Genomic DNA, 13,477 nt, shown 5'->3' on the forward strand with positions numbered 1-13,477 from the left:
AGCACAAGATATCAAAGGAACACAGTCACTCCAAGGGCAGAGACCCATCTGAACCACTGTCCCAGACTCGGTTCCCCCAGCAATAGCCTTAAAAATATGGGTGCATTTTCAGTCCTTACAATCTGCAGAGCATTTTAAAAGAGGCTATTGACTTAAAAGAAAAAAAAAAAAAGGAGATTCATACTTGTAAGCACAAGCTGGAGGAACATGCATAAAATATTTCAGTACACAATTTGCAACAAATTTCTGGTTCTGCAAACATCACAAGTTAAAAAGTATGTTTACAGAGCCGTGGGGAGGTGCACATAAAAGGAAAACAAGAAAACGATCATTTTACCTTGCCTTTGTCGAAGTAGTGGATGATTTCTTGGTAGAGCTGCTCCTTCAGCTGTCCCTGTGTGGTGGCCTGGTAGCCGTCCCGCTGCGTCAGGTGGGCCACGCACACGTCCTCCGACCACTGGGGCAAAAGCAGAGCATGAGCAGTGCTGGGCGGGGTGTGTCTAGGAGAGCACTGTGCACCTTGGGGGGCCATGACGCGGTGGGAGCTCCGTGTCAGGCGCGTGTATGTGTGCCCCGATTCTAGGCAGGTATGGCTGGCTCTGTCATCAGGCTGCCAAGGCCTGGGACGGCAGAGCAAAGCCCGTCCAGGGGGTCCAGAAAGATGAAGGAGGCAGAGTTGTGGTCAGATTCATAGAGAACAGCAGGAATTCTGGAAAGCAGAGCCATCAGCTTGCTGACAGACCCCTGAAGTGCGGGGTTCATTAAGAGCCAGGTGACAGAGGCCGTCTCAAGTTGGCAACCGGCAAAGCTCTCTGTCATGTGGGTCCTCTGTTGCTCAACACAAAGAAGGTATGTGGATCACAGGTCGTCAGGATAGGGATCCAACAGTCCATCAATTAATACAGATGAGGCCCTAAAAATAGGCAGCTGTCTGCAGATTTAACCACAGGCCAGGGCCTGGCACAGACTGGCCAATTCTCCTGTGAACTGAGGATGCACCAGGGAGAAGGTGTGGCCATCTGACAGGTGAGGCACGTAAGCTCCGGAACTTTGGCTCAACACATCAATAGCATTAGGTAGAGGGCTCCATGACTGTCGGCAAATGTTTGGCCAGGACCTACTATGTGCCAGGCTCTAGATCAAAGATGAGTGAGAAGGAGCCTGACCTCCAGGCTCCCCGCCACCCAGAGCCAGTGTGATTACGGGTGACAACATAAGGACATAAGGCAACGACAACCGGCTGCCTGGACACAGAAGAGTCCATAATGGAAGGGCCATGGCAGGATGTCCAGATGGACTCGGTGCTGGGGAGGCCACATCTGAACAAAGGCATCAGCTATGTGGCGTGTGTCAGGGGCCACACGGCTGATGAAAAATGAGGGGAGCTGTACGGGGAGTGGAGAGCTGGGAACAACTGTGGCCTAGCGCAAGGGCCAGAGGGACTGAGGCTGGCCTGCCTGGCAGGCCCCAGGAGCATGGCAAGGCCACCTACAGGCTTGCTCTCGCAGTACCTGCCCAGCCACCTCTCTGCAGCCAAGGCCCTGGACAGCTTGAGCTGGTCCTCAGGGCTCCAAGGACAGGAGGCAGGGAGGACATGTCGGCCTCCCCACCCTAGGCCTGTGGGGCAGAGCCAGACAACAGGACTTGCAGACCTGCCACCACGGGAAGGGGCAAAGCTGCTGCCTTTGCAGGTGGCTGGTACAACTTAGCCGGGGTTGTGGCTACTTTTGTTAGGGGGTGGGGGATAAAAATAAAACTTTAGATGGTTCCGAAATGTAACTACAATAAAAAAGAGTAAGAAGGTTCAGACTTCTTTGGATTTTAAAACCAGTTTGTAAAAATGCAACATATTGAATAGGAAAACAAAAATTCTCTGTACCTTCCACTTAAAATGCTGATAAAAGAACTTGATTGCTAAGCTATAAACTAATGTCTTCATTGCTCTTGTTTCTGGCCAAAAATATCCTTAGACAAAAAAGAAGCTTCTATTTGAGGATTTTAGTCAGCAAACAAGAACATATTTGTCATGTTCAAGAATTTTCATAATAATACAAATTATGTTGTTTAGCAAGTTGATTAACCAGTATGAATCCACATTTACAGCAATATCCAAATAAATTTAGGAAAATTTGCAAAATGTAATGGTGTAAGAGATATGGAGAGAGATAATGTGACATTCACCATTTAACTACAAAACTCAGAACCCAGTGGAAAAGAGCATGCGATTGGGCCTCTTGATTTGGGCTGTGAGATAAGCCATCATGCAATCTGTGGTAGACCCAGCTGTACCCGAAAAATCCAGTGATTAACCAAATGTTGTGTTTACACACGTATATGTTTTACATTCACATGTGCATATAAAAGTTTATGTTCTTATGTGAGACAAAGAGTGAGGAAGTAGTTGCCAATCCCATTTTAATTTCCCTGGTATATAACAAAAGACTCTGACATTTGCTAAACACCTTGTTATTGAAATTTGGATTTCTGGTAAACAAAGACTATTGGAATTCACAGCAGGGCGGCTGTGGTCAGATGCACTCCCTGAAATCCCTGACTTTATAAAGGATTGCTGTTGGGGAGCTTCGATGGTCAGGAGGCCAAATGGGTCCTCTGGCAGTTAGCCTCAGAGCACTACCAAGAGGCGCCCAGGATGAGGCCTGAGCCCTTCTGCTTTGAGACAGAAGTAATGTCCACACTCAAGCCCTGTGGAAAAGCCGGTGTTGCTCATGTCACAATCTCTATGGGGAACTTTAAGGAGAGAGATAATGTGACATTCACCATTTAACTTGGGGCACCCAAGCTGAAGGAGTCTTCCTCCCTAGCTCAGTCCTGACCTCCCCCTGCCCGACAGGCATCACTTCCTGCCCATTTAATCACACTTTCTTTGGTCCTGTGCTATTCCACTTCAGATGTCTGGAAGACGGGCCTAGATCTGGGAGTGAGATTCCCTGAGGAAGCAATCTCTGTGTGGGACAACTCACCAAATTCTAATTGTTCTCTACCTGGTTCAGTATTTCCTAATAGTTATAAGGATATCATGAGAAGAAAAACCTAATGACCTGCTGAAATTCTAAATCATAAACCTAGAGGCTGTACGGCAATTTCCATAACCACCTGTCCCCACCCCTCTCTATCCATCATCCATCCACCTGTGCCTCTGTCCACCCACCTATTCTGGTTACTCACTGAGGGTCCTCTCTGTACTCTTCACTGCTGGAATTGGGCATGGGGTTCACAAACATGTAACTGCAACAAGAAACCCTGTCTAAAGCTACCCGTGTAATAAAAGAACCACTGAGAGACGGTCATGCCAGACCTGCGCTTCCGAGCAACACTACAGAATAAGGCAGAGGACACTGAAAGGAGGTCTCAGCATGAACTGCTCGGCAGAAATGGCAGGACCTGGTCCCTACGCTCTTTGCCAGGATAACTAGAGGCGTGTCTCTTTGCTCCACCGTGGATGGTCCTTCTTATTGACGTTGTTCTCCATCATTACTGAGTCCTGTTGCCAGGAAAGAGGAATTTCACAATCTCTAAATTGCTACCACCTCAGAGCCTGATGGTGGGAGCTTGGACTGCCTGGCGTCTTGTTAAGTCTGCATTCAGCAGGGCCGAGTCCATAATGAAATTCGCACTTCCTCAACATTTTTGTTTATGTTGTTGCAGTTACTAAATATCCATAAAATAAATACCCTAAAATCTGTAACAGCAAAATAATACTCAGAATAATCTTTGACTCTGTAACGACAGAATCATAGAAGTGCCTGATGATCTTCATTACCTTAAGTAGCTTCGCATGGAGCAGCAAGGTGTAAGCCGCTTCAGTGTAGTTATCACACTCTTTGTGCAGGTCACAGAGCTTGTACAAGTACCTGAGATGACCAAAGAGAGGTGCGTGCTTAAAAGGACACGGAATAATTTGTGTGGAGGATTGCAGGAGCTAAATTCAACATTCAACAGTAACGCCTATCTGCACTGTCTTTTTATAATGTTCATGATTCATAATGCCTCAAAAAATTTCAATGAAAAAAAAGCACTAAAAGCCCCAATAAGAGTAAATACATTCTTGGATAGATAGGTAGTAGATAGATATGAACACACATGTACATATGGATACACATATTTTAAATTTTAAGTCTTTTCAATATAAAAAATGAAGATGAAAAAGGTAGAGTTTCACTTCAAGCTGTCTTATTCTTTTTAATCTTTTCCATATTTTCCCTCAGTCATTTGAAATGAGATTACACAATCTTGATTGTCATTTCCTACGTGTCTATTGAATTCAAATGCACAAAAAATCCATAGGAATCCAAATCCATAAGAATAAAGAGCTCCCCCGATCACAGTGAATATGATCAAAAGAGCTTTGCTGCTATAAAGAAATAAAGGTTGCTTTTTAATATAAAGCAAGATACATTTTGGATGAAAGAAGCTGATTGTTTTCCCAAGTATGTACTATAATAGTCAGATGCTGTTTTTGAAGGAGAAGGAAGAAAACACACACTCAATGTAATGAATATATCCTCAAACACTAATGCCATGTAGAGTTCATGCTTAGCCTGTTTTTCCAGTGTTGATCTTGATAATTATTTGACACTGGACCCTTACAGTGACCAGGAGAGAGACAGGCCTAATCCTGGTGCGTCACTATCACTAGCATGTTTTCCCCTGTGTCGCTGAGGATCTGACCGGGGCCTGGTGCGTGGAGGCAAGTGCACTGTGGTTGAGCTATCCCAGCCCTGTCTTATCTTGGATGGGAAACCAGGTGAGGGAGCAAAAATCTAGAAACATGGGGATTTGGAGTGAGTTAAGTGAGAGGAGACTGAAAATTCATAATACTGTCTATTTCTGGTAAATTATAACTGGACTTCTCACTTAATCAGATGAGCTACTGTGAAACATTAAAATCAATTTTTTCCCCTAAAAGGGCCATATGAGTTGGTCACAGGGGTATAGAAGTGATGAAATAATCATTTACAGTTTTGCCTCTGAGTTGGCTAAATGTGACCTCCAAATTCTGTATTGGTGGGGATCAGCTGTACAGGCTGAGAACAGACCTGGGGACCCCCAAACTCAATGTCAGGAGAATCGTAATTTCCTATGAATTAACTGCTGAGGTTATAAGCGGTTCTTAACATGGATTTGCCAAACAGCAATTACAGTGAGCAGGATGCAGACCTACCTTAGATACATTTCTTCTCTTTCAATTTCTTTGTAGAAATTCTGAAAAATTAAGCCACACATTGTTTTAAGGGTTCCACGAAGGGTGTCATGTCACATTAAAAATTCAAGGTTCTTCAACTTGTGTCAAACCTGGGCTCAGGGACCCAGCACTTCGGAGAGAGCTGTAGATTCACACAAGTTACAGAACCACCTCCCGCTGTCACTCACGTGCTTTGCTTTCCTCATGACTGCGCTTCCTGCACTTGGAAACCTGATGACTCAGTCTACTTCTGTTGGTCATGAGAAAGTCACCTGTTGTCAGTTAAAACAAGGTGCTAGCCACAGACAGGATCTTTTAACTGCTGCAATCTCATTCAAACAACCTGGATTTGGGATAGGCAAAGAAGCGGCACCCACATGGTTTTGAGCAGGAGGGGCCCCAGTGCAGCAGGAGCTAGAGAAGCCTTTGCGATATTCTAAGTCTCGGTGTCCAATACAGTGGCCACTGGCAGAGGCCGTTACAGGTGAAGAAACATTACATGAAGTTAACGATTCACCTTCCCAGGCACCTGCCACACTTGGACTGCTCAATAGCCACATGGGGCCATTGTTACTGTACTGAGCAGGGTCCACATAGAACCTCCCCTCTTCCCAGGAGTGTGTGTTGGACAGCACTCAATACTTCCAATGCACATGAGAAAACCAGTGGCATCTTAAAGGCCCCTCGTGTACAAATAGGTCAGCAGATTGCAACTGTTGGGCTACTTGTGTGAATTACTGCCAAGGACCTTCTGGCTGAGCACAAACGTTTCTATAAAAATTACCTTTCTTCATGTGACTCTCTCCATAAACACTTTAAAATCTTAATCATACCTGGGGCCCCAGACAAGCACAGAAGTCATCCAACAAGGCATGTGAGATTCAACACCTGAAAATGACATTAGCACTCTAGAATCGGTGCCCGAGGTGAACAGGTGAACATCAGTGATATGAAGACCTACAAGGACCCAATCAGATGGCAGAGGCACTTTAATTGCATCAGCCAAAGACAGTATTGCTTCCAAGATTCACCTCTCTGAGAAGATCCGTAAGTATAGAAAGCAAGCGGCGCATGTCTAGAAACAGGGACCAAGACTTCCACACTGCGCTGTGTCTGACAGTCTAACGTGCTGCGGGACCTGGGTGTGGCTGGGTAATGAGGATGTTCCCAGTTGAGAGCTTGGAGTGTCGGCGACGTAACCAGGGCATCTGCTGGAGACGGAGGAAGGGCGGAGCTCACTGGTGTTCATAGGCCGATTTCACACTCGTGTTTACACCCAGTCCTAGGGCTGGGTCACTGTCCTTCACAACTGCACAGCAGGGATATTGTGACCTTCCTTTCTCTCAGAGATACAGAACGTCTTCTATTTTCGGTCAGATTGACATGTGTCCTCTTCCCAGGTCTTCAAAATCTCTCCAGAGCAGAGCCACCCATCTCCAATCCCAATTCCTATGGAAACCTCCGTGTCTTTTATGTCCAGTTCTGGCTGCTCTGGTGCCCCCTGGGCTCTGCAGTAGCGCCTTTCACTCTCCCAGCAGCTGAGCCTCAAAGCCCCGCTGCAGTAGCACTAGAGGGACCCTGTCCCTTCCAACCGACTGCTTGGCCTTGACATCCAGGGCTCAGACATGTGCACCGTGTTTCAATTTTGGTTCCTGAATTGCTCCAACAGATGCGAAGTTGTTAAGATTCTGGTCCCAACACGGCATGCATTGCCTTGGAAGGGGTCATGAAGACAGAAATGGGCCTCTGTCATGAAGCGACTCTCAGCCTGCAAAGTGGGTGTGCTGATGACTGCAGAAGAGCAAGGGGCCACACTCTGAGTTAGCCACCAATGAGTAGGGACTGCCCGAGTGGAGGCGACAAGGAATGCTGCTTCCAGAGTCAGTGAGGAGGGAACCAGGACCCAACACACACCCAGAGAAGCTTGCAGGGGACGTTCAGGGGACTTAGAGCACTGGGCAAAGTGACTGCTCGTGACCCTTGTATTTTCATTTTCCGTTTTGATTTTCTAAGAGGGAAGAGCAGGATATTAATGAGCCTTATGACTTGGCATATTCCATAAACCCGGTCTTAAAAAAAAAATCACAGAACTGGTTCTAAAACGGAAATTTGGCAGTGGACTTAAAGGGCACTGACACATTTTATGTTCTCTATTTTATTTGCTAACTTATTTATAAATGTACTTTTATTTTTAATGGACACATAGTGACTGTACGCATTTGGGGTACAGGGTGACATTTCAATATACATAGCGTGGAATGACAGGAATGAAACATCTTTCCCTCAGAACTTTATCATTTATTTCTTTGTGCTAGGAAAATTCAAATTACTTTCCATTTTGAAATATTCAATTAATTATTGCCAACCATAGTTCCTGTATATTATGGAACATTAGAAGCTATTTCTGCTGTGCTACTGCACCCCTGTACCTGCTAACTTGATTTTGCACTTGATTTTTTAACTTTAGAATTTCTGCTTAGTGACGAATTGAGTATATTTATGTACCTCTAATACACATTAACATAGCTATATTCATTTAGAGATAGATATACATATTTGTCTCCATACTATTCTTGTTTCTACAAGTAAAGGTAAAAATGAACCAGGAGATTCATGTATGAATATAAAATTTAGAGGTAGGAGATGTCTCTGTTAAACTCTATTATCTTGTTTCTATTTATCCCATGGACTTATTTTTTTCATATCAAAACATTAAAACAGGTCGGGATCCACTCTACCTTCCCCAGGGGATAGCTCAAGATAGAGCTCTCTGCTCCTCATGAAGTGACTCAGGATGTCACTCGTTGAGGGAGGTTAGGAGTGTGAGATCATCTCGGCTGTCCTGGTGTTTCCCAGTTAAGCAGAGCTAGTGCTGACCCCAGCGACAGGAGGTGGGCACTGAATCAGACTCTAAATCAAGGAGGAACACATGTCAACATCAGAAACCAAACAGCAGGTGTCATCACAAGAGTGTTTCCAGGGCGAATTCTGGTGACACATTCAGGCACATTCAGGGCACACCATCTCTTCTCCACCCAGTGGCATGTTTTGGTGAGCACAAGAGATCTTGCTTAAAACAAATAGAAGTCTTAATCATCAAAATTGGAAACCTAATAAACCTACCAATAATTCTTCCTTATAGACACTCCAGCCCCCTGAGGTCCCTTAAGGATCAGATGGAGCACTATAACTTTATGTCCATAGCAGCGGGGGGCGGGGGGGGGGGATTCTGAAAAGACCTTCATTTTTTCCCCTAGCAACATACTGGTTTCTATTTCCATCAACCACATTGGCACCATGAAAGTCACTTACTTGGGGGAAAAGGCAAGAAGGTAAAGACACGGAAGGCAGAGTCAGGTGACTTCCTCTGCCTACGATACAGGCCAGCCTACCTGGGCAGAGCGTGTTGCTGTGCTACTTGGTCAGTTTATAGGTAAATGCAAAGACAAACAGAGCCAGTGGGACAGATCTCAGGACACACCCCAGAAGCCAGTGACTCTCTGGTTGACCAAGACTCTTCTTAGCATAAGCAAACATATTTAGGTTTGGGGGCTTGCTAGTTTTCCCCTCCGTCATGAGCAGTTGAATGATGAGACTATCCAAGGAATTTTTCATTGTGTTAGAGTGTTTTGAATTTCTCATTTGTGGGGGCGGTTTCTGCATCTATTACCCATCTGTTCTTGCACAGTAGCCCCTTTGTCAAGAGAGCTCTTGGCATATAATTTGTGGTTGTTTCAAATGCCTGGATGGATAATTCCAAAACCTCTGTCCCATCTGAGTTGGGTTCTGATGGCTGCTGAGTCTTCAGCCTGTGCTTGTTTTCAGTACTTGATTCACTTTTCAGTGCTTGATTCACATTGAAGGCAATAATGATGCACTGGGTAAGAGCAAGAGGCATCTAGTTCTGGCTCCCAGGCTGATTTCTGTCCCGGGATTCTGCTGCAGTAAGCTGTGCTTCTCTGTAGCCTCCTGTCTCTGTGGTGGTGGAGGCAGCCGCTTGCCTGAGAAGATGACCTAAGAGGAGCTGCTGATGCTTCAGTATGACTTTTTTCTAGGGGAAGGCAGTGACATTCCCATGCTCTTCAAGTGCTGGATGGCACACCAGAAGACCCAGTATTTGGCTTCTAAAGGAAAAGAAAACTTGCTACCCAAAATGTTTAATATCAGCCTAAATAGATTATCTGACCACAGGATGAAGGGGCTAGGACTGCTCATGAGCTTTAGCTGCAGAGTTCTTAATGGAAAGACACAGATTCAATATTGACACAAAGTGTATAGAAAGTGAAAATTCTCCTTTTTTTTTTTTTTAATCTTTTGAATTCAAACACCTCGAGTAGCTTTTTAGGAATGAGTGACTTGTCCCATTCCTCCTGGCAGGAAAGTCCATTTTGTGAGCTCCAAGCACCTGCAAATAACAGCTGTGGAAGTTAGGGGAAGCATCTGTTTGTTGGCCAATGGCAGGTAGGTGAGGGCTCTGAAATCCAGAGGCTGACGGCTGGTAACTGAAGGCAGGGATCTGGAGCCCAGGAGGAAGCAGGAGCTCTGGGTGTGAGAGCGGTGTGACTGCTCAGAGCTGTGAGGCTTGCCAGCCACTCCCTGGACTTGAGCTCTGGTGTCATCAAGCTCATCAGCTCCACTGGATTTCCTGGGTGTACCTCAGGAAGGGCATGTCCACAGACCCGGCCAACCAGAGCAGCAGTGCATGGACGTCTCCAAGATCACCTAGCTACCTGCCATCAATGCTGCCCTGCACCGACCTCCTGCAACTGCTGGAAAAAATGACCCCAAACTTCATGGCCTGCAAGAACAGATGTGCATCCTCTCACAGTTCTAGAGGCCAGGAGTCCACAGTCAAGGCATCGGCAGGGCTGTGCCCCTCCTGTTCGCTCTGGGGAGAGTCCTCCCTGTGCCTTACAGCTTCTGGTGGCCCCAAGCATTCTGCAGCTGTGGCTCCCTCACTCCGACCTGTGCCTCCTCCTCCTCCATGTGGCCTTCCTGTTCCAGGTCTTCTCTTCTGCATCTTCTGAGACCATTTGTCATTGGACTTAGCCCTCTTCTCCTGTCCCCAGGTAATCCAGGATAATCTCATCTCGAGATTCTTAATTACATATGCAAGGACTCTTTTCCAGATAAGGGCACATTCGTGGGTTCTGAGGATCAGGATGTGCGTGCATTTCCTGAGACCACCACGCACCCCGCTCACCAGAGGACACCTTCTAAACTCCTAGCAGCAGAGACTTAAGATCTGTGACCCATGAGGTGCTACCATGGTTACATAATGAGATGGCTGGCCACCTTCGACCACAGCAGGGGGACATCTGCAGGGGAGCTGATTCTGCACACGTTCAGAGTGCATCTGCAATCAGGTCATTACTCGGTCCTGGCAGCAGCAGATGAGGAGACAGGCAAAGGAAGCCATGTTCTGCTGTGGAGAGCCCCATGCCCACAGTCAGGTGGGCCCTGGAAAACCGAGGTGTGGCTCTGGGCATGCTGTAGAGATGGGGGGCCTGAATAGCTTCCCACTCACCAGCACATTGACGGTGCAGCTCATGCGGTTCTCCTTGTTCTCGTCATGCATGATGGTCCTGTAGTCCAGCAGCCTCTCCATCAGACGCACCACCAGCCTCACGAAGGTCTCCCCGGTCTTGGCGAGGTACTTGTGCTTCCTGCAGTGCTCCAGGAGGCTGGAAAATAACCACGCACACCTCGCTGATCAAGCTCAGGAAGAAAAAGTCAACGGAGGTGCAATTTTAAATGTTTCCCATTATTAACACATTTTAATTATTTCTGGGCTACAAAGTTCATTGTCGTCTAATTACAGCCTCCCCATCTCTGCTCTGACATAGATCCCACTGCTCATCAACACTTACATTTTATCGAACAGCACTTTGTACTGCTCGTCTCCGCGGCCTCCCTCCACTTCGTGATCCAGCTTGGTGATGATCTCATTTTCAAACTATGATTCAACAGAGGAGGAGGAAATCATCAGCATGGCGGATACTTCGTTTTGACTTGAGTGCAAATAGTACATAAATCGGTGGGTTCATCACGGATGCTGCTGAAGGCTGACCGCGTGTGAACGATGCCATCCCTGAGCCCTGGGGGTCTCTGATGGTCCCCAGCCATAGAAAGTCCCTCATTTCCTTCCAATGGCAGAAGTAAGAAGTGGGGAAAGAAAGGCAAGAGAGTCACAGGGAACAGAACCAAGGAGTAACGGGAACACACGACTCCAGCTTCAACTTGCTGAACAAGTAACCTCTGAAAGAGTCGGTGGCCCCTGGAAGTGAACTTCCCAGGCAAGAGCTCTCAGAAACCTGAACACACCCCAGGCGCCACTTCCTGCCACTCTGCCATAGATCCTAGTGCAATATCTCCCTCCAGTTGAAAAATATTAAAAGCAACAGGGGCAAGGCCCCTAAAGAGACCACTCAGGAAGGTCGATCCCGGGCCTGTCCTGTCCCCACAGAGCTTCTGAATGGATTTCCAGTTCCTCAGAAATGACTCTCAAATCCATGCTTTTCAAAAAGTCTAATAAATTCTGGGGAGTGGCAAATCTTCAAACTGTCTTGAAGGGCCGCCTGGGCCGGAAATCAGTACCTTGAAGAGGAGGAGTCTGCTTGCCCCACCTCCTTCCCTGGTGGGACTGGGATTCCAGCCAGGGGACCACCATGCCACAGAGGGCCCCTTGGCTGCCCATCCAGGTGAGCTAGTAGGAAGGAGGGGCTGTGGAAGTGTCAGGTCATGCAAGGGTCTCTAGGAGTCCTTTGAAAGATACCATCAATCATCTGGTTTTGATCAACAATCCCCAAGGCCCCCACTATGATCAGGATCCTGTAAGAACTTAAGCTGCATGAGAGCAAGCCTTTCTTCTCATCGGGGCATGGCTGTACCCCAGGGCCCAGACGGTGCATGAGGTGGAGACTCTAATGGAACGAACTTGCTGTGAGTCCATGAATGACTGGATAGAGCTGGGCAGGGCTCAGCATGTCAGCAAAAAAGCCGGCCAGCAGATCGCTGACACATCCTGATCTCTGGGCCTTGCGAGCCATGTGGCGAGCACAGCTGGTCTGGGGCACCTGTGACAGACACTGTCTATCCACTGGGGACTTGGGGTGCTGCTGCTGCTGCAGTGGCAGCTACCTGTGGCTCCTGGGCAACAGAAAGCCTGACCCAAGGAGGGATTTCCACACTGGCACCGACCCTCCTGTCCTCAGTAGGACACATGGCCTGAAGTCAGTGTCATCCTGCTGCAGATGAAACAGGACCTTAAAATGGGGCTAGAGGAATAAGGAGTCCCCCGTGGCATCCGGGCTCAGCAATGCCTCAGCCTCGGGAGCTCTGTGAGCGTCCTCAGTTCTCTCCTGACCTTCTCCTTGTCTCCTCCCCACATAAACAACTCCTTTTGATTCTTTTTAGACTAAGAAGTTCACAGCTCTTAGGAACAGAGAAAGAACTGCTTCTCTTAGAGGAAAAAGAATGACTTGCCTTTTTTTCCCTACCTGAAGTTTCAGGATGATGACTTTCACTATAAAACAACAACCCTCTTAAGTTGACCCACTATTACTCTGCCCTTCATAGAATTCTGTAAGAGGTCATTCATTTTGGAATCTGACATAGGAGAGGTAGCTTGCCAACAGTTACGAAGATGGGATTTCAAGCAGTCCTACTTTTTAGGTGGGGCCAAATATAAAACGATGCTTCGGAACAAATATCGGAGGCATAAAGTAGGACTAAATTCAATCAAAATATATGATTCTACTCCATACATGTTTAATGAGTGCTTAGGATGGGGAAAGTAGACAGAATGCAGAAAGCATGCTTCCTCCTAATGCAGAGACACACAGGCCTTTAAAATCGCTCATCACGTGTCAATCAAAGGTATGGGAATTTGGAGTCTACTTTGTGAAAATGGCATGTTTGCTCTGCTTCCACATAAACCTTGCTGTCACAAACAAGCAACGAGGAAGCTCCAGCTCCTTAAGTATGCTGCTTATCAAATTTTGACTGATGAACTTAATGTCTTTCTAAAAGGAGTGGATGAATGAGCACATCAGAACATAGCTGATTCTAATTTTGCTAACCTCTAGTCTAAACTAAGTAATTTGCACAAACACCTGGCAACTGTGTGCTGTTTATCAGCAAGGATTCAACACCAGAGATCTGCAGCCAGCCTCTAATTCCAGGGTCTCTGTTAATTTTTACAGAACATACTAGAATCAATTTGCCACTGTGCTGTGAACTGTTGTCATAATCAGAATTAAACGATCGTGTCCA

The 13,477-nt window shown here is 46.6% G+C and overlaps 1 protein-coding gene across 2 annotated transcripts in view; it reads right to left on the minus strand.

Annotated features, from left to right (window-relative positions):
- The window catches only part of Dock1 (dedicator of cytokinesis 1), a 450,610-nt gene that overhangs the window by 49,111 nt on the left and 388,022 nt on the right, over positions 1-13,477 (minus strand). For both annotated transcript variants that reach the window (XM_027930051.3, XM_027930050.3), the window contains exons 34-38: positions 11,074-11,159; positions 10,731-10,887; positions 5,183-5,223; positions 3,782-3,872; positions 338-457 (exon numbers count right to left, since the gene is read on the minus strand). In XM_027930051.3, the coding sequence (XP_027785852.1) occupies positions 338-457; positions 3,782-3,872; positions 5,183-5,223; positions 10,731-10,887; positions 11,074-11,159 (495 nt within the window). The remainder of the gene's footprint in view (positions 1-337; positions 458-3,781; positions 3,873-5,182; positions 5,224-10,730; positions 10,888-11,073; positions 11,160-13,477) is intronic.

This window comes from Marmota flaviventris, chromosome 4, assembly GCF_047511675.1.
Source record: "Marmota flaviventris isolate mMarFla1 chromosome 4, mMarFla1.hap1, whole genome shotgun sequence".
Lineage (NCBI taxonomy): Eukaryota > Metazoa > Chordata > Mammalia > Rodentia > Sciuridae > Marmota > Marmota flaviventris.